General features: G+C 43.9%; 1 protein-coding gene across 1 annotated transcript in view; it reads right to left on the bottom strand.

The window, feature by feature from the left end:
- The window catches only part of GLCCI1 (glucocorticoid induced 1), a 69,342-nt gene that overhangs the window by 27,040 nt on the left and 20,399 nt on the right, over window positions 1-21,903 (bottom strand). The window contains exons 2-3 of the mRNA XM_056518928.1: window positions 18,085-18,236; window positions 6,931-7,020 (exon numbers count right to left, since the gene is read on the bottom strand). Of these exons, the coding sequence (XP_056374903.1) occupies window positions 6,931-7,020; window positions 18,085-18,236 (242 nt within the window). The remainder of the gene's footprint in view (window positions 1-6,930; window positions 7,021-18,084; window positions 18,237-21,903) is intronic.

The raw sequence follows: 21,903 nt of genomic DNA on the forward strand, positions 1-21,903 counted from the left end.
GGGATCTATAGGGAAATGCTGGGCCTGCTGTGACTACTGGTAGAGTTGTAGATGGGGTAGGCTTCAGCAGAAAGCCGGCTCAAGGAGGCGCTGACGAAACTCTGGTACGCACAGCAAGGATAAATGAAACACAGCTTTAATACCAGGATGCAACGAGTTTCGCTGCGCATGCGCAGCGAAACGCGTTGCATCCTGGTATTAAAGCTGTGTTTCATTTAACCTTGCTGTGCGTACCAGAGTTTCGTTAGTACCACGTTGAGCCGGCTCTTTCTGATGAAGCCTACCACATCTACAATTGTACTCCAGCCGGAGGGCGGCAGACGATTACACTTTACTACTGTGCATTTACCGTGTGAATTACACTATGGAGCCCTCTCACCTACGTTTTTTGGATTACTGGGTAAAGTGATAGCAGACTGGGGAGGATGTAAGTTTTTATGCTACTTTGGTAAAGTTTACTACAGGACTCTGACTGAACATTCCTTAACCCCTTAAGGACCAGGGGGTTTTCAGTTTTTGCACTTTCGTTTTTTTCCTCCTTAACTTTAAAAAAAAATCATAACCCTTTCAATTTTGCACCTAAAAATCCATATTATGGCTTATTTTTTGTGCCACCAATTCTACTTTGCAGTGACAGTCATTTTACCCAAAAATCTATGGCGAAACGAAAAAAAAAAATCATTGTGAGACAAAATTGAAAAATAAAACGCCATTCTGTAATTTTTGGGGGCTTCTGTTGCTACACAGTACATTTTTCGGTAAAAATGACACCTTATCTTTATTCTGTAGGTTCATACGATTAAAATGATCCCCTACTTATATAGGTTGGATATTGTCGCACTTCTGAAAAAAAATCATAACTACATGCACGAAAATTTATATGTTTAAAATTGTGATCTTCTGACCCCTATAACTTTTTTATTTTACCGCGTATGGGTCGGTATGAGGGCTCATTTTTTGCGCCGTGATCTGAAGTTTTTAGTGGTACAATTTTTGCATTGATAGGATTTATTGATCGCTTTTTATTCATTTTTTCATGATATAAAAAGTGACCAAAAATACACCATTTTGGACTTTGGATTTTTTTGCGCATACGCCATTGACAGTGCGGTTTAATTAACGATATTTTTATAATTCGGACATTTCCGCACGTGGCGATACCATATATGTTTATTTTTATTTACACTTTTTTTATGGGAAAAGGGGGGGTGATTCAAACTTTTAATAGGGGAGGTGTTAAATGCTCTTTATTCACTTTTTTTTGCAGTGTTTTAGCTCCCATAGGGACCTATAACACTGCACACACTGATCTCTTATACTGATCATTGTTATCCCATAGGGACCTATAACACTGCACACACTGATCTCTTATACTGATCATTGTTATCCCATAGGGACCTATAACACTGCACACACTGATCTCGTATACTGATCATTGTTATCCCATAGGGACCTATAACACTGCACACACTGATCTCGTATACTGATCACTGTTATCCCATAGGGACCTATAACACTGCACACACTGATCTCTTATACTGATAATTGTTATCCCATAGGGACCTATAACACTGCACACACTGATCTTTTACATTGATCACTGGTTTCTCATAGGAAACCAGTGATCGATGATTCTGCCGCTTGACTGCTCATGCCTGGATCTCACGCACTGAGCAGTCATTCGGCGATCGGACAGCGAGGCGACAAGTAGGAGACCCTCCTCGTGTCCTGCAGCTGTTCGGGACGCCGCGATTTCACTGCAGCGATCCCGAACAGCTCCCTGAGCTAACCGGCATGGTTTCACTTTGACTTTAGACACAGCGTTCAACTTTGAACGCCGTGTCTAAAGGGTTAATAGCACGCGGCACTGCGATTACTGCAGCGCGCTATTAGCCACGGGTCCTGGCCGTTGTTAGAGGCCGGGCCAAACCCGCTATGACGCGGTGCCACGTCATGGCCCCGCGTTATAGAAAGGGAAAGGACTCAGGACGTACCAGTACGTCCTTAAGGTGTTAAAAGGGGTATTCCACGGAAAAACCTTTTTTTTTCTTTATGTCAACTGGCTCCAGAAAGTTAAACAGATTTGTAAATTACTTCTATTAAAAAAATCTTACTCCTTCCAATAATTATCAGCTGCTGAAGTTGAGTTGTTCTTTACTGTCTGGCAACAGTCCTCTCTGCTGACATCTCTGCTTGTCTCGGGAACTGCACAGAGTAGAAGAGGTTTGCTATGGGGATTTGCTTCTAATCTCGACAGTTCCCGAGACACGTGTCCTCAGAGAGCACTTAGACAGAAAAGAACAACTCAACTTCAGCAGCTCATAAGTACTGAAAGGATTAAGATTTTTCAATAGAAGTAATTTACAAATCTGTTTAACTTTCTGGAGCCAGTTGATTATATATATATATATTTAAATAAAAAGTTTTTTTCCCTGGATAACCCCCTTTAACCAGTTCCACATACAGTATAAACGGAGCCTGGTAAAACGATAATAGCCGCCCCTCACAACAGAGACTCCATAAAGCCTGTCCGGAGACGCTGACGTGACACGCTGAAGACGCGCACATGCTCTTTGCAATTAAGCCCACCAGAACAAAGCCAATGTCTAGGTTACGGAGAGTGGGCGTCAAGTAAGTAGCGAGAAGTGTAAATCTACGGGCGTGGGCGCGTTATGACACATAGTAATTTTCAAACTGTGCTTTTATTCAGGCTGCGCAGCTCTCTTATTGGAGATGACACATTGGGGTTGTTCTGGATTTTAATAGATTCTGACCTGGAATAACATTTACTGCAAAAAAAAAAAAAAGTTGGAGATAACGGCAACTTTTCTCGTGAGATGTCACAAACTGCCCGAAAAACGGTGACTGAATTTGTCACTGCGGCATGCAAAACCTGCTGCGCAAATGTGTGGTTTATCTAGCTGCTGCGCCAAAAATAAATAAAATTATTGGAATGTGACACACGTCAATTGATAAATTTGTGACAGAAAGGCCCCCGGGATAGTGTAAATAAACTCCCACACATTTATACGCCAGCGGTCACTGAAGTACTTTTGCGCATTTCTTTATTTTTGGTGCTAAATTTTAATTATTTTTGCTATAAGTCGGTGCATGTGCAAACTGTGCCCAATGTAAGGGAGCAAGAAAAAGGACACGCTTAAAATTGGACAATAACTTTGGAGTAGGTCAATGGGCAAATAAATAAAAAAAAATAAAAAATAAAAACAAATGTACAGCACGTGCGATTTAACAGGCGTAGACCAGCTAATAAATCCCCCCTGTTAAAGTTTTCAGACGTTACTACAACTCCCAGCATGCCCAGACAGCCAACGACTGGAGGCATCCTGGTTTGGAAACACTGATATACTGAAAGGAAGAAGCAAGGCACCATCAATGGCCGTATTGCGCGCTATACTCCAATCACAGCCAAAGCTGCATCCAAACTTGTCCTGTCCGATACCTGGAATCATTTAGTGCTGAGCTCATACATACCTGTAAGCTTAAAGGGGTATTCCGGGCAAAAACATTTTATCCCCTATCCAAAGGATAAGGGGATAAGATGTCTGATCGCGGGGTGGCCCGCTGCTGAGACCCCCGCTATCTCCCTGCAGGGTGCTGAATCTCCAGTTTCGGAAACCTCCGGGTTTCCGGGACTGGGGACGTGACGTCACGCCACGCCCCCTCCATTCATGTCTATGGGAGGGGGTGTCACGCCCCCTCCCATAGACATGAATGGAGGGGGCGTGGTGTGTCTCAGCAGCGGGCCCTCCCGCAATCAGACATATTATCCCCCATCCTTTGGATAGGGGATAAAATGTTTTTGCCCGGAATACCCCTTTAACCGAAATCTTATAAACCTACTGCATCCAGGCACATAGAGCATTTTACAATTTAATGTTCCCTGGTGTAAACACTATATCACCCAAAATGCATGACAGACAAAGGAGCGGCAGCGAGATGCAAAGTACCAGACAAGCAGGTCTATGAAGGCGTTGGAATGCTGCATGCCATCTTTTTTTTCTTTTTTTTCCCCCTCCCTGTGTCTCCATGGTGACAGACTACAAACAAACCCTGTGTAGTCTGATCCCACAATCATGCGTTACTCGTTTCAGTATGCCTCCTTACTCCTATGCTGTCAGTACAGGGTGGGCCATTTCTATGGAGACACCTTAATAAAATGGGAATGGTTGGGGATATTAACTTCCTGTTTGTGGCACATTAGTATATGTGAGGGGGGGGGGGAACTTTTCAAGATGGGTGGTGACCATGGCGGCCATTGTGAATCCAACTATCGTTTTTTCAATAGGAAGAGGGTCATGTGACATATCAAACTTATTGGGAATTTCACAAGAAAAACAATGATGTGCTCGGTTTTAATGTAACTTTATTCTTTCATGAGTTATTTACAAGTTTCTGACCACTTATAAAATGTGTTCAATGTGCTGCCCATTGTGTTGGATTGTCAATGCAACCCTCTTCTCTATATACTGCTATATACTATATACACCGCAGGAGAAATGCTAGCACAGGCTTCCAGCATCTGTATACACTGCTATATACTACTATATACACCGCAGGAGAAATGCTAGCACAGGCTTCCAGCATCTGTATACACTGCTATATACTACTATATACACCGCAGGAGAAATGCTAGCACAGGCTTCCAGTATCCGTATACACTGCTATATACTACTATATACACCGCAGGAGAAATGCTAGCACAGGCTTCCAGTATTCGTATACACTGCTATATACTACTATATACACCGCAGGAGAAATGCTAGCACAGGCTTCCAGTATCCGTATACACTGCTATATACTACTATATACACCGCAGGAGAAATGCTAGCACAGGCTTCCAGTATTCGTATACACTGCTATATACTACTATATACACCGCAGGAGAAATGCTAGCACAGGCTTCCTGTATCCGTATACACTGCTATATACTACTATATACACCGCAGGAGAAATGCTAGCACAGGCTTCCAGTATCCGTATACACTGCTATATACTACTATATACACCGCAGGAGAAATGCTAGCACAGGCTTCCAGTATTCATATACACTGCTATATACTACTATATACACCGCAGGAGAAATGCTAGCACAGGCTTCCAGTATCCGTATACACTGCTATATACTACTATATACACCGCAGGAGAAATGCTAGCACAGGCTTCCTGTATCCGTAGTTTCAGGGGCTGCAGAATGGGCAAAACAAAAATTGGAACAGGACCCTCAGTTTACGCAGAAGATTTTGTTCAGTGAGGAGGAATCTTTTATGTGAATGGTGAAGTTAAACAAAACCACCGCTATTGGTCTGACACTAACCCACATTGGATAGATCCCTCCAAGACTGATGGTATGGTGTGGTATATGGGGTACAAAGATAGTGGGGCCATTCTTCATCAATGGAAACCTCAAGGCCACTGGATATGTGAAATTGCTACATGATGATGTGTTTCCCTCTTTATGCACTGAAGCTGCACATAACAAAAAGGCTATGAAAGAGGAAAACCAGCTCACCACCATGTAAGTTCTGAGGAGGAGGAGGACTTCAGGTATAGGTAGGAAGCACGGACAACATCCAAACGCGTTTCTGCTATGATTTTATCCCCCCTTTTTTTGTTCACTCACTTTTTAATGGCTTGAATTAAAATTTGGATTTTATTAGTTTTTCCTGGGAGCTGGACCCTGCCCTTTTCTTCAATGAAGCTGCACGTTCGAGTTTTTCCAGCAAGATGGTGACCACCACATTATGGGTGTCCGGTCCGAGCATTCATAGATGAACAGTTTCCTGGAAAGTGGATTGGTCGTCGTGGGCCAGTTGAATGGCCCCCAAGGTGTCCCAATCTGACCCCCTTAGACTTTTATCTTTGGGGGGTCATCTGAAGGCAATTGTCTATGCTGTGAAGATACGAGATGTGCAGCACCTGAAACTACGGATACTGGAAGCCTGTGCTAGCATTTCTCCTGCGGTGTATATAGTAGTATATAGCAGTGTATACAGATACTGGAAGCCTGTGCTAGCATTTCTCCTGCGGTGTATATACTAGTATATAGCAGTATATACGGATACTGGAAGCCTGTGCTAGCATTTCTCCTGTGGTGTATATAGCAGTGTATACGGATACTGGAAGCCTGTGCTAGCATTTCTCCTGCGGTGTATATAGTAGTATATAGCAGTATATAGAGAAGAGGGTTGCATTGACAATCCAACACAATGGGCAGCACATTGAATACATTTTATAAGTGGTCAGAAACTTGTAAATAACTCATGAAAGAATAAAGTTACGTTAAAACCAAACACATCATTGTTTTTCTTGTGAAATTCCCAATAAGTTTGATGTGTCACATGACCCTCTTCCTATTGAAAAAACAAAAGTTGGATTCAAAATTGCCGACTTCAAAATGGCCGCCATGGTCACCACACATCTTGAAAAGTTTCCCCCCCCCCCCCCCCCCCCTCACATATACTAATGTGCCACAAACAGGAAGTTAATATCCCCAACCATTTTATTAAGGTGTCTCCATATAAATGGCCCACCCTGTAGAGAACCTCAAAGGACGGCAGGATCAGACTACAAAGGGGTTATTTATAGACAGTAACCATGGGAAGACATAGGTCTGCATAGGAGCTGAATACGCATTTCCATGGTTACATACCACAAACATACCCTATGTATTCTGATCCTGCTCTCCTGGGTTACACAGACATACTACAGACAGGAGAAAAAGGGGAAAACCGGAAGAGTAACAGCAATCCAGGTTCAGACTACAAAAAGGTTTGTTTGTAGTCTGTAACCGTGGCAACACATGGGTCTGCTCAGGAGCTTAGGTTGCATAAAACCAGATTTCTGGACATTTTCCAGTCTCCTTATCAACTTTTCAAGACCTAACCAACACAAACAAACAAGTGTGTGTACCTCTTTAAGCTGGTCGGCGCTGCCCCATGACGCAGAGCGTTGATGGCTTATTTTCTTCTCTGTGCTCTCTTCTCCCCAGCAGCTAGGCGTCTACAGAAAAAGAAAAGCAAAATAAGTGAATACAGTGGTCCCTCAAGTTACAATATTAATTGGTTCCAGGATGAACATTGTATGTTGAAACCATTGTATGTTGAGACCATAACTCTCTGGAAACCTGGTAATTGGCTCTGAAGCCACAGAAATATAGTGCTGGGCGGTATGGCCAAAAATGGATATCACGGTATTTTTCCAAATTATGGTGGTTTCACGGTATTTAAATGTATTTTTTTTTCTACTCATTTCCAACCCCCCCCTTCGGGCTGGGGAACTAATCATATATGACCCACGGGCGCTGCTCTGCCTCAACCCCCCCCCCCCCCCCCGAATGAATTATCAGCCGCAGCGATGTCCCCATCGGGGGACTAATAATATGTTACCCGCAGGCGCTCTCTCCCCTCCTGTGAGCGCTGCTGCACATCCTCCCCATGTCGGGAAATGAATGATTTGGAGAACGGAAGCTGTAACCTACCCCTGTAAGCGCTGCACTGTAGGGCTTCTGTTCTGATTAGGGCTGCAGCTAACGATTATTTTAATATTCGATTAGTTGCCGATTATTTCATTGATTTATCGGGAAAAAAAATGTCAAAATCAAAATCTTCCTGAAAAATTATGTGCAATGGCCATATTAAAAGTTTCTAGCATGTGATGTGACCAAACAGCAGCAATTTATTAATAATCCTATACAGAAACCAGCATAAATACTGCCGCATGGGTAACTGTCTGAACTATTAGAATAAAATGTTAATGATTTAGTAACATTTAATTTTATTAGTTCAGACAGTTAGCCATGCGACAGTATCAGATATATATATTTTTAAAAAAAAATGTTGTATACAGGGATGTGGAAATCCTATCGCCCGACGCCCGGGACAAGTAGTTTTGGGCACCGGGCAGGTGAATTGTTCATAGATTTAGCCCTGTATCGGGCAGGGACAGACAGACTTCCCCCTTATTTTTCTTTAATGCCGGTGTGAGGCGCAGGAGCCGATGCAAGTCTACACCTCACACCGGCGCTCAGAGTGTATGGAGGGGGCGGCGGCCCCCAGCTGATTTCAGTAGCCGGGGGCCGCTGCTCAGAGAACCCCCCCCAATCCTCCCCGTGCAGTGCAGTCTGTCCTCCTCACACACAGAAATACTCAGCCCCGTGCAGTGCAGTCTATCCTCTCCCCCCCTGCTCTGTGTTTTCCCCGTGCAAACTTGCAGCCTCTCCGTGGTAGATTAGGTCCTGTGGAAACAGAGCAGGGGGAGGAGCTGTGTGTGGGGGAGGGGCTGTGTAGCTCAGGTAAGGACGCCGAGCATGCAGGTGGCAGCAAGGGTGGTTGTATATGTACGTAATGTATAATTAGGGGGGGGGGGGGGTGTATGTATGATGTGTGCATATGTATGTGGTGTATATGTATGGTGTGAGTGTATGATGTCTGTGTATATTTGTGATGTGTGGCTGATGTCTGTGTATATATGATGTGTGTGTGTGATGTGTGTGTGATGTGTGTGTGATGTGTGTATTAGTGGTGTGAATCCCCAAGAATTTGGCGATACGATTTGAATCGCGATACCAGTGTGGCGATTTGATATATCCCGATATATCGCGATACCGGCTAGGTGACGATACATCACGATATATCCCGATACATCGCCCACCTGGGAGCATTCATAGATCCCAATAGACGCCGCTGTCAGCTTTGACAGCGGCGATCTAGTACTCCGGCGCACACTTTTCTCATTTTATCCCGTCCGGGCTGCAAAATAAAAGAAAATGCACTCTCTCTTACCTGCCAACGAGCCCCCGGAGCTCCGGTACAGTCCGGTACAGGTGTTTGGTCCCCGGGCTGTATTCTTCTTACTTCCTGTTAGTCCGGCACGTCACACGGAGCTTCAGCCTATCACTGGCCGAGGCGGGACATTGCTGCGGCCGGTGATAGGCTGAAGCTCCGTGTGACGTGCCGGGCTAACAGGAAGTAAGAAGAATACAGCCCGGGGACCGAACACCTGTACCGGAGCTCCGGGGGCTCGTTGGCAGGTAAGAGAAAGTGTGTTTTCTTTTATTTTGCAGCCCGGACGGGATAAAATGAGATAAGTGTGCACCGGACTACTCCTTTAATAGCCAGCCGCGGCGATCGCCACATGCTGGCTACTGAAATCAGCCGGGGGTCGCAGAGTACGGAGCGGGCACGAGTCGGAGCCCGCTCCATACACCCAGAGCGACGCCGTGTCAGATCCGGCCTGCCCGGCTCCACAAATGTGGAACTTGTATCTCCTGATGCCCAGGACATGCTGTTCCGGGCATCAGGAGATAAAAATTCCACATCCCTAAAAGAATCGATTCAAAAATATTTTGAATCGATTCAGTATCGGCAAATGAAAAAAATCGCGATAATCGCGCGAATCAATTTTTTCTTACATCCCTAGTGTGTATATATGATGTGCGTATGATGTCTGTGTATATATGATGTGCGTAGGATGTCTGTGTATATATATGATGTGCGTAGGATGTCTGTGTATATATATGATGTGCGTAGGATGTCTGTGTATATATATGATGTGCGTAGGATGTCTGTGTATATATATGATGTGCGTAGGATGTCTGTATATATGATGTGTGATGTCTGTGTATATATGATGTGCGTATGATGTCTGTGTATATATGATGTGCGATGTCTGTGTATATATGATGTGTGTATGATGTCTGTGTATATATGATGTGTGATGTCTGTGTATATATGATGTCTGTATGTGTGATGTGTGTATGATGTCTGTGTATATATGATGTGTGTATGATGTCTGTGTATATAAGATGTGTGATGTCTGTATATATGATGTGTGTATGATGTGTTGTGTGTATGATGTCTGTGTATGTAATGTATAATGGGGCAGCAGCGGGTGTATGTATGATGTGTGCATGATGTCTGTGTATATATGATGTGTGTATGATGTCTGTATATATGATGTATAATTGGGGGGGGCAGCGGCAGGTGTATGTATGATGTGTGCATATGTATGGTGTATATGTATGGTTTGAGTGTTATGTGTGTATGATGTCTGTCTGTGTGTGATGTGTATGGTGTGTAATATATGATGGGGGGGCAGTGGCGGGTGTATGTATATGTGTATGTATGATATGTGAATGCATTTATGTTTTGTACAGGGGCGGACTGACAAGTGCTGCTGATAGTTGTGCTAATTTTTTTTTATTTAGTGGTTTCTGGCCACCCGCACTAAATTGCACCCCCAGAATCCCGCCCCCTTCATACTCGCCCAACGACCAAGAGCCTCACAGGCCCGAACCAAAACTACAACTCCCTGCATGTTACACCATAACCTAAACTCTAGAACTATAAAGTGTAACATGCTGGGAGTTGTAGTTTTGGTTCGGGTCAGCTGCAGAGCCAAAGGCTGCATCAGGGCATGCTGGGTGTTGTAGTTACAAACTGCAATTCCCAGTATTCCTTGACACAGCCTATGGCTCTGCAGCTGACACAAACCAAAACTACAACTCCCAGCATGTTATACAATAACCTTACCTGTACTACTATACAGTGCACCATGCTGCAACACCCACACAACCATAGGCTGTATCAGGGCATGCTGGGAGTTGTAGTTATCTAGTAACTAAATGCAACTTCCAGCATTTTCTGACAAAAGTTATAGTAAATAAAATGCACCATATAAACTGGAGAAGCAGAACCCCCCCCCCCACTGCCCCCCAGTAACACAGCGCTGTTCAGTGTTATCCAACCAAAAGTCTCCATGTATAAGTCCCTATGAAGACTGAAAAATAGTGATTAAAATATTTTTAAAAAAAGTGTGTATATATGTGAATAAGCCCCTTTCCTAATAAAAGTTCTGATAATAAATGGTTCAGATGAAAACTACAGATCACGGCACATAAGATTACCCTCATACATCCCTGTATATGGAGAAATTGGAGTTATAGGGGTCAAACGGGGGAGGGGGGGGGGTTAGCTACAGCTCTCCTGCCGCTAATAGCCTGGCATGCTGCGATCACCGTGGCCGCTATTAAACCATTAGATCACCGCTATCTAAGTTGACAGCAGTGTCTAAAGGAATCTTATATCCATCCCTGGTGGTCTAGTGGGGGGGTGGGGGTGAATCGTACTATTTTGGTTGAAATTATTTCATCTACTAGGACAAGTGGATTTTCTTGGGGGACAAGTAGATTGTGTTCCGCTTTAGTCCCTTGGACAAGTTTTTTTTTTTTTTTTATTTCCACACCCCTGTGTATAGCAATAGGAAAAGGGAGAGCTAATTTTTACTGGGGGAAAGATTAAATTTTTTTTTTACTTTACACTTTTTATATAGCACTCCTATACACATGGGGGTATGTGCAGAATGCAGAGCTCTGCTACATTTACACACTCCGCTCTGCTACACACACACACACACACACACACTCAGCTCTGCTCTACACACACACACAGCTCTGCTACACACACACACTCAGCTCTGCTACATACACACACTCAGCTCTGCTACATACACACACACACACTCAGCTCTGCTACATACACACACACACACTCAGCTCTGCTACATACACACACACAGCTCTGCTACATACACACACACAGCTCTGCTACATACACACACACACACACACACACACACTCAGCTCTGCTACATGCGCACACACACACACTCAGCTCTGCTACATGCGCACACACACACACTCAGCTCTGCTACATGCACACACACACACTCAGCTCTGCTACATACACACACACAGCTCTGCTACATGCGCACACACACACACTCAGCTCTGCTACATGCACACACACACACTCAGCTCTGCTACATACACACACACACTCAGCTCTGCTACATACACACACACACTCAGCTCTGCTACATACACACACACACTCAGCTCTGCTACATACACACACACACACTCAGCTCTGCTACATACACACACTCACACATAAACATACTCACACATAAACATATCTAACAGCCTACCTCCCTGCACATGCAGTGGTATATTCTTAGCTGTATGGTCACCATGGTTACACTACACAGGTGCAATCTCCTGCTCTCATCAAGAACAGTGGGGAGTTTGAATTTTACAGTTTGAAGTTTGCACTGTGCCAGGGAGGGGAGAAGCAGCAGCCCTGGTTCTGATCAGAAGGGATGGGGATCAGAAGCTCTGCAGCGCCCGTGGCTCACTGGCTTACAGCTCTTGCAGGGGGAGGTGACAGCTTCCGTTCTCTAAATCATTAATTTCCTGATGTGGGGAGGGTGTGCAGCGCTCACAGGAGGAGAAAGAGAACCTGCAGGTAACATATGATTAACAGAAAGCTGCGGCTGATAATTCATGCGGGGGGGGGGGCGGGATCCCGACCGGTATTGCGGTATGTGGAAAAATTAACTGGTGTACCGCCCAGCACAAAAATAATTCAAAAATAGGAAAAAGTGAGGATTAAAGAAAAATAAGTAGATAACTAATATAAATAAAGCAAATCCATATACACACATATTTTATATATATATATATATATATATATATATATATATATATATATATATATATATATATGATAAAGATCTGCTGGAGCTGTAATCACCGTCTATGTAGAGGACAGGACCTTCTTCAGGGTCCTGTACAGAACACAATGTCCTAAAAAAGTAACATTGAGCCGCCCTCACCTGGTGTCCAAAGGAGCAGCTAACCCTGGTACAGGTAAAGAGTACAGAACATGTAATACCTCCCTGTACTGTTGAGGGCGCTACCAGACACCTGTCAGTGCATACACTTCAGTAATACAGGTGTTTTACCAGTGAATGTCCATTCTGATTGGTCGGTTCTTCCAGCCATTGACATGTTTCACAGATCTGGACTGTCTGTACATTGTATGTTGAGTATAGTTTCAAGTTACAATGGTCCAGAAAAGACCATTGTATGTTGGAACTATTGTATGTTGAGGGATCACTGTACCCAGATGTGGTCAAATCCTCGAAGTGGGAATTGCATAAATGAGAAGAATGCACAAAGGGGAGTGACTAAGTGGTGAGGGGGAGGAGCTGTGCTGGGCTCTAGGAGCAAAAGAGAAACACTCAAGGACTCCAAAGCCTAATTTGCATATGTTTATAAACTCTGATATCTGGGATCTGGAGGGGTTAATTAACTAATGAGAGGCATGTATGGAATGAGGGTCAGAAGCCCTACACAGCCATGCCCTTAGTTTATATGACAAAAACCTGCAGACAGGTCCGCGTTAAGGGTGCATTTTCATCTTATAGAGTCCTAGGATATGCCATGATTATTGCCTGTGGGGGACCCCACCGATCCTGAGAATGAAGGGGCCACAGAGCTGTGATTCCATTAGCCTATCCCTGCACTACAGCACCTGGGCACATGAATGGTGCATGCTGCAGTTACCCATGAGGCGACAGGCAGCAGCTTTGCATGTAAAGACTATATAAGTGCTATGGATTCTTTATAATCAGGGGATCTTACACCCTGGATAGTGACAATTGTTTAGGACTGGGTGAGGGGTAGGTTGTCGAAACACTAGCCCCCCCCCCCCCCCCCCCCCCCTCCTGATAATGTAAAGCAAGATTGCTGGTGGACCAATGTGCATGCTCGATGACTGCTACATTCATTCTCTATGGGAGTTTTTCCCTGGGCACCTCCAGCTGTTGCAAAACTACAACTCCCAGCATGCCCGGACAGCCGTTGGCTGTCCGGGCATGCTGGGAGTTTTAGTTTTGCAACAGCTGGAGAAACTCAGTTTGGAAAACACTGCACACACTGAACCCCAGTCCTGTATCTGCTCAGGTCACTGGATGCAAAAATAGTAAAAAAATAAAATCGATTAAAATAAAATAAAAAATAAGAGAAATATCATCACCACCCCGATCTGTAATCAGCAGATATGTCAGAAGAGGAAGATTCGACCCAAAGTGAAATTCAACCGATGTCCCTGATATCTGGGGAAAATGACAGAACTCCAACCTCTGCCACACGCACTCCCCAACCAGGTGTGATCTAGCACCGGAATGGAACTGGCACCAGAAGAGAGCTGGAAACCAATTACGATCAGTGCAGGGACGGACAAGGATACAAACAAAAACACTTAAAAATGAAAAATTGTAAGTGTGTGGAGGAAAACTAAAGTGCAGGTTTATCTTTGAAAAGGATTTTAAAGCCTCTATATACACTGCTGAAAAAATAAAGGGAACACTACGATAACACATCCTAGATATGAATGAACTAATCGTATGAAATACTTTCCTCTTTACACAGTTGAATGCGCTGACAACAAAATCACACAAAAATTATCAATAGAAATCAACTATATCAACCCATGGAGGTCTGGATATGGAGTCACACTCAAAATTATAGTGGAAAACCCCACTACAGGCTGATCCAACTTTATGTAATGTCCTTAAAACAAGTCACAATGAGGCTCAGTAGTGTGTGTGGCCTCCACGTGCCCGTATGACCTCCCTACAATGCCTGGGCATGATCCTGATGAGGTGGAGGATGGTCTCCTGAGGGATGTCCTCCCAGACCTGGACTAAAGCATCCGCCAACTCCTGGACAGTCTGTAGTGGATGGAGCGAGAAGTCCCAGATGTGCTCAATCGGATTCAGGGTAACGCGCGGCCAGTCCATAGCATCAACGCCTTCCTCTTGTAGGAACTGCTGACACACTAAAGTCACATGAGGTCTAGCATTGTCTTGTATTAGGAGGAACCCCAGGGCCAACCGCACCAGCATATGGTCTCACAAGGGGTCTGAGGATCTCATCTCGATACCTAATGGCAGTCAGGCTACCTCCGGCAAGCACATGGAGGGCTGTGTAGCCCCCCCAAAGAAATGCCACCCCACACCATTACTGATCCACCACCCTACCGGTCATGCTGGAGGATGTTGCAAGCAGCAGAACCTTCTCCACGGCGTCTCCAGACTCACATGTGCTCAGTGTGAACCTGCTTTCATCTGTGAAGAGCATAGGACGCCAGTGACAAATTTGTGTTCTCTGGCAAATGCCAAAGATTGGCAAACGTCCTGAACGGTGTTGGACTGTAAGCACAACCCCCACCTGTGGACGTCGGGCCCTCATACCACCCCAATGGAGTCCGTTTCTGACCGTTTGAGTCGACACATGCACCTCCTGCTCCTCCTTGCACAAAGGCGGAGGTAGCGGTCCTGCTGCTGGGTTTTTGCCCTCCTACGGCCTCCTCCACGTCTCCTGATGTACTGGCCTGTCTCCTGGTAGCGTCTCCATGCTCTGGACACTACGCTGACAGAAAGAGGAAACCTTCTTGGCACAGCTCGCATTGATGTGCCATCCAGGATGAGCTGCACTACCTGAGCCACTTGTGTGAGTTGTAGACTCCATCTCATGCTACCGCTAGAGTGAAAGCACCACCAGCATTCAAAAGTGACCAAAACATCAGCCAGGAAGCAAAGGAACTGAGAAGTGGTCTGTGGTCACCACCTGCAGAACCACTGCTTTATTGGGGGTGTCTTGCTAATTGCCTATAATTTCCACCTGTTGTCTGTTCCATGTGACATTGATTGTCAATCAGTGTTCTTCCTGAGTGGACAGTGTGATTTCACAGAAGTGTCAGTGACTTGGAGTTACATTGTGTTGTTTAACCTACAATACTTATCCTGTACTGATCCTGAGTTATATCCTGTATTATACCCCAGAGCTGTACTCACTATTCTGCTGGTTAGGTCACTGTGTACATACATTACATTACTTATCCTGTACTGATCCTGAGTTATATCCTGTATTATACTCCAGAGCTGTACTCACTATTCTGCTGGTGAGGTCACTGTGTACATACATTACATTACTTATCCTGTACTGATCCTGAGTTATATCCTGTGTTATATGGGGGTTTATCCTGCATTGCTGGGAGTAGCAACAGCTGGAGGTGCACTTGTTGGAAAACAATGCCCTAAAGGAAGAAGTTGAGAAACTGCATTATGACGTCAGCCCTAGTACAGGACCTGAGGGGACAGAGCATGCCACACATTACCTCTATAGTAATTCGCCCTATGTCAAGCCTATACCCCTCCAGCATAACTCAGTTGTGCCTGCAGCGTCCCTTTAAGAGAAGTCTCCTTCGGGATGAGTGGCCAAGAATGAGTTACTACATGTGGTTATCAAAAAACACTGCTTATTTCTTGCAAAAAACAGCGCCACACCTGTCCATAGGTAGTGTATGGAATTGCAGCTCCATTCCAATAGAGTGAATGGGACTGAACTGCAGTACTACACTCAACCTGTGGACAGGAGGGGCGCTGAGTTTTGCAAGAAAGAAGCAGAGAGTTTTTCTAATCCTGGACCCTTTCTTTCTTTTTCTAAGTTACCTAACCCTACATTGTAAACAAAAACCCGGGGAGATTTTATTTGCAGCCGCTCAGCGTTCAGGACGAGACATTCTAGCTGCTAAGTAGCCCGAAAAGTCTGCAGCGTCGTGCATTAAACATGTAACAGGAAAGGACTGGGCGCAAAGCAAGAGGTGCTGGGAGCTGCAGAAAGGGCTCCATGCTATTCTATTACTAATTGTGAGCCGGTGTGAAATATTAAAGAAGCCTCTCAAGTCTCTAACATTATCACAAAAGCCGGTGTGTGTGTGTGTGTGTGTGTGTGTGTGTGTGCGCGCAATGACACAGGGGACGCTGCCAGCAATCCTAACACACCCGGGGGAGGGGTGCACCCATCACACCCTCTCTCCCCCCCCCCCTAAAATCAACTAGCTGGAGCGGCTATGATGGGTCTCTATAGAGCAGTGTTTCCCAACCAGTGTGACTCAAGCTACTGCAAAACTACAACTCTCAGCATGCTCTCGGCATGCTGGGAGTTGTAGTTTTGCAACAGCTGGAGGCACTCTGGTTGGAAAACATTGCTCTAGACAAGTTGGCATGCGAGTTATGAATCAGAGCACTAATAACCTGTTGCATCTTAGAGGGAGTAATAACCTGCAGCATCATATGTCCTAGAGGGAGTAATAACCTGCAGTATCTGTCCTAGGGGGAGTAATAACCTGCAGCATCTGTCCTAGGGGGAGTAATAACCTGCAGCATCATATGCCCTAGGGGGAAGCAATAACCTGCAACACCTGTCTCTGTCCTAGGGGAGCAATAACCTGCAGCATCATATGTCCTAGGGGGGAAGCAATAACCTGCAACACCTGTATCTGTCCTAAGGGGAGTAATAACCTGCAGCATCATATGTCCTAGGGGGAAGCAATAACCTGCAACACCTGTATCTGTCCTAGGGGGAGTAATAACCTGCCGCATTCTATGTCCTAGGGGGAGTAATAACCTGCCGCATTCTATGTCCTAGGAGGGAGTAATAACCTGCAGCATTATATGTCCTGGGGGGGGAGTAATAACATGCAGCATCATATGTCCTAGAGGGAGTAATAACCTGCCGCATTCTATGTCCTAGGGGGAGTAATAACCTGCCGCATTCTATGTCCTAGGAGGGAGTAATAACCTGCAGCATTATATGTCCTGGGGGGGAGTAATAACATGCAGCATCATATGTCCTGGGGGGGAGTAATAACATGCAGCATTATATGTCCTGGGGGGAGTAATAACCTGCAGCATCATATGTCCTAGAGGGAGTAATAACCTGCAGCATCATATGTCCTAGAGGGAGTAATAACCTGCAGCATCATATGTCCTAGGGGGAGTAATAACCTGCAGCATCATATGTCCCAGGGGGAGTAATAACCTGCAGCTTCATATGTCCTAGGGCTATAAGCCCCATGACTGTGCCCCTAAGTGTTTCCAAACCAGGGTGCCTGCAGCTTTTGCAAAACTACAACACCCAGCATGCCCAGACATCTCAGGCAGCAGCTTATCTCTGCTGCTCCATTATACCCTAGGATTTCAACCTGGGGTCTTTCCAGCTGTTGCAAAAACTACAACTCCTAGCATGCGCAGACAGCCAAAGGGCATGCTGGGAGTTGTAGTTTGGCAACAGCTGGAGGAACACTGATTGGGAAAACACTGTCCTAAGAGCTCTTATATTGTGCAGGTATAAGACAGATTCCTTGAAGACGTTACCTGGGTGGCCTTATCATTCATACATGAGGGGTAGTGAACATGAGGGTCCCGAGGCCAATGTCCGCTCAGGTATGGTCCAGTTATGGTGTCCAAGGATGAAGTCCGCCTGATTGTGTTCGATGTTCTGAGGTGATGGGAACTCGACCGGTCAGCTGAGGAATTAAAAGAAAAAAATGTAATTACAATTATTTCACTTTAATTTTTATTATACAGAACATAAATTTCTTATAATAAACATCCCAAATGTCTTTAAAAAAAAAAGCAGAATTTTAAATTATCATAATATATTTAATAATTAAGAGAAAGAAAGAAAGAAAGAAAGAAAGAGAAAGAAAAAAAGAAAGATTATTTTTTTTTTATTATTATTTATTATTATTAAACTTACATTTTGCAAAAATAAAATGAAGACGTTTCTAGTAACATGTAGAGAGGAGAATTATATCCGGGAGCTGGAAGAAATATCTGCAGCCGACAGACAGAGCCGGTATACGGGGGAGGTAAGAGAGAAGGCCAAATATACCCAGAACAGAGGAAATCTCACAGCAAAGCCCAAAGACAGCAGCAGGAGACAAGACGTTTGGGTTATTTCTTTTCATTTATATTAAAGTTCCTATTTTAAATTAATAAAATGACAAACTGCCACTCCTTATCGCTTGCTTGCTGGGAGCTGTAGTTTCTCAACAACTGGATAGTCTAAAACCAAAAGCAATACCCTTCCCCACGGAAGAACTGCAACAAAACTGCCATAAGTTCACATCACGTTCAGTTAGAATTTGTAGCTGAACAGATCACAAACTTGTTTTATTTATTTATTTTTTAAACCCCTTAAAAAAGGACTCAGGCTATTTTGGCCTTAAAGGGGTACTCCAGCCCTGAGACATCTTATCCCCTATGCAAAGGATAGGGGATAAGATGTCTCACCACCGAGGGTCCCCCGCAATCTTGTATTCACCACCCGCCACGGTGCCAGCTCACAAACAGCCGGGTGGCGACCACAGGGCCGGAGTATCGTGACGTCACGACTCCGCCCCCATGTGACATCACCCCCGCTATGCAAGTCTATGGTAAGGAGCGTGACGTCAGTCACGCCCCCTCCCATAGACTTGCACAGTGGGGGTGGGGGTGATGTCACACGGGGGCATTTTTGTTTTTTCCTCCTCGCCTTCTAAAAATCGTAACTTTTATATTTTCATCCACAGACTAGTATGAGGGCTTATTTTTTTTGTGCAATCAGTTGTCCTTTGTAATGACATCACTCATTTTACAATAAAATATGGCGCAACCAAAAAAAAAATAATTATTATTTGTGTGGGAAAATTAATTTAAAAAAAAAACAAACGCAATTTTGCAAATTTTGGAAGGTTCCGTTTTCACGCTGTACACTGTACGGTAAAATTTACATGATTTATTCATTCTGTGGGTAAATACTTTCAAAATGATACCCGTGATTACATACTTTTCTATTACAGTTTTTTTTTTGCTTTTTTTAAAATAATTTTCTATTATAGCTGAAATAAAATAAATCTAACTTTTTAACCAAATTAGTATGTTTAAAATCCCTCTATTTAGCTGACCTATAACTTTCTAATTTTTCCGTATACGTGGCTGTACGAGGGCTCATTTTTTGCGACGCGATCTGTACTTTTAAATCGATAATACATTTGCGTATATGAAACTTTTAAAAATCGCTTCTTATAAATTTTTTAGGGAATAAAAAATGTGAAAAAACCTACGGTATTAGGGTCCGGTCACAAAACCAGATACAGGGCAAAAATGAGCTAACTGGAATCAGTATTTGACTCCGGTCGGCTCATTAAAGTCATTGGGTTTCGGCGCCAGTCCGGCTGGGGTACAGGAGCGCCCAGTTTTCTAATGTGAATGCAGCCTTAGGCTGGGTCCACACTACGTTTTGTCCCATACGGGAGCGCATACGGCAGGGGGGAGCTAAAACCTCGCGCTCCCGTATGTAACCGTATGCGCTCCCGTATGCCATTCACTTCAATGAGCCGACCGGAGTGAAACGTTCGGTCGGCTCATTTTTGCGCCGTATGCGCTTTTACAACCGGACCTAAAACTGTGGTCAACCATGGTTTTAGGTCCGGTTGTAAAAGAGCATACGGCGCAAAAATGAGCCGACCGGACCGAACGTTTCACTCCGGTCGGCTCATTGAAGTGAATGGCATACGGGAGCGCATACGGTCACATACGGGAGCGCGAGGTTTTAGCTCCCCCCCTGCCGTATGCGCTCCCGTATGGGACAAAACGTAGTGTGGACCCAGCCTTACACTTTTTTTTATTTATTTTTTTTTTAGTATTTACTTTGTAATGACATTTTACCACAATCTACAACAAAACCACAAGAAAAAAATAATTATGGGCCAAAATTTACAAAAAGTCCGACAATTCTGCAACTTTTGGAGGGTGTTATTTCTATGAATGAATGAATGAATGAATGAATGAATGAATGAATAAAAAGACGCTTACCCCCCCCCCCCCCCTTCTGTCGTAAACTAACGAGGGTTGTAGTACGCACTATAGAGAGCCACTTTTTTATACTGAATAATGTGATCCACCCACTGAAGCACAGCCGCGCCTCCTGAAGACCATATGACTTATTGTCTCTAGCCCAGTGTCTCCCAACCAGGGTGCCTCCAGCTGTTGCAAAACTACAATTCCCAGCATGCCCGGACAGCCTTTGGCTGTCCGGGCATGCTGGGAGTTGTAGTTTTGTAACAGCTGGAGGCACCCTGGTTGGGAAACACTGCTCTAGCCGCATTAAAGGGGTTATCCAGGAAAAAAAAATTTTTTTTATATCAACTGGCTCCAGAAAGTTAAACAAATTTGTAAATTACTTCTATTACAAAATCTTAATCCTTTCAATAATTATCAGCTGCTGAAGTTGAAGTTGTTCTTTTCTGTCTGGCAACAGTGCTCTCTGCTGACCTCTGCTTATCTTGGGAACTGCACAGAGTAGAAGAGGTTTGCTGTGGGGATTTGCTTCTACTCTGGACAGTTCTCGAGACAGGTGTCATCAGAGAGCACTTGGACAAAAAAAGAACAACTCCACTTCAGCAGCTCATAAGTACTGAAAGGATTAAGATTTTTCAATAGAAGTAATTTACAAAATTTAACTTTCTGGAGCCAGTTGATTATTTTTTTTTATATATATATATATATATATATATATATATATATATATATATATATATATATATATATATATATATATATATATATATATATATATATATATATATATAAGTTTTTTTTCCTGGATAACCCCTTTAAATGCTGGGAAAGGTCAGAGACAGCACTTCTAGGTGTGGGAACAAAGCGGAACAGATTACACTATTAAATTGTCCACAATTTTGGTATATTTTTTTTGCATCTACACCATTTACTGTGCGGTTTCATTAATGGGGTATTCCAGGAAAAAAAACTTTTTTTTATATATCAACTGGTTCCAGAAAGTTAAATAGATTTGTAAATGACTTCTATTAAAAAAATCTTAATCCTTTCAGTACTTATGAGCTTCTGAAGTTAAAGTTGTTCTTTTCTGTCTAAGTGCTCTCTGATGACACGTGTCTCGGGAACCGCCCAGTTTAGAAGCAAATCCCCATAGCAAACCTCTTCTAAACTGGGCGCTTCCCGTGTCATCAGAGAGAACTTAGAAAGAAAAGAACAACTTTAACTTCAGAAGCTCAGAAGTACTGAAAGGATTAAGATTTTTTAATAGAAGTCATTTACAAATCTGTTTGACTTTCTGGAGCCAGTTGATATATTATAAAAAAAAAAAAAAAAAAAGTTTTTCCTGGATAA

This window comes from Hyla sarda, chromosome 5 (assembly GCF_029499605.1).
Source record: "Hyla sarda isolate aHylSar1 chromosome 5, aHylSar1.hap1, whole genome shotgun sequence".
NCBI lineage: Eukaryota > Metazoa > Chordata > Amphibia > Anura > Hylidae > Hyla > Hyla sarda.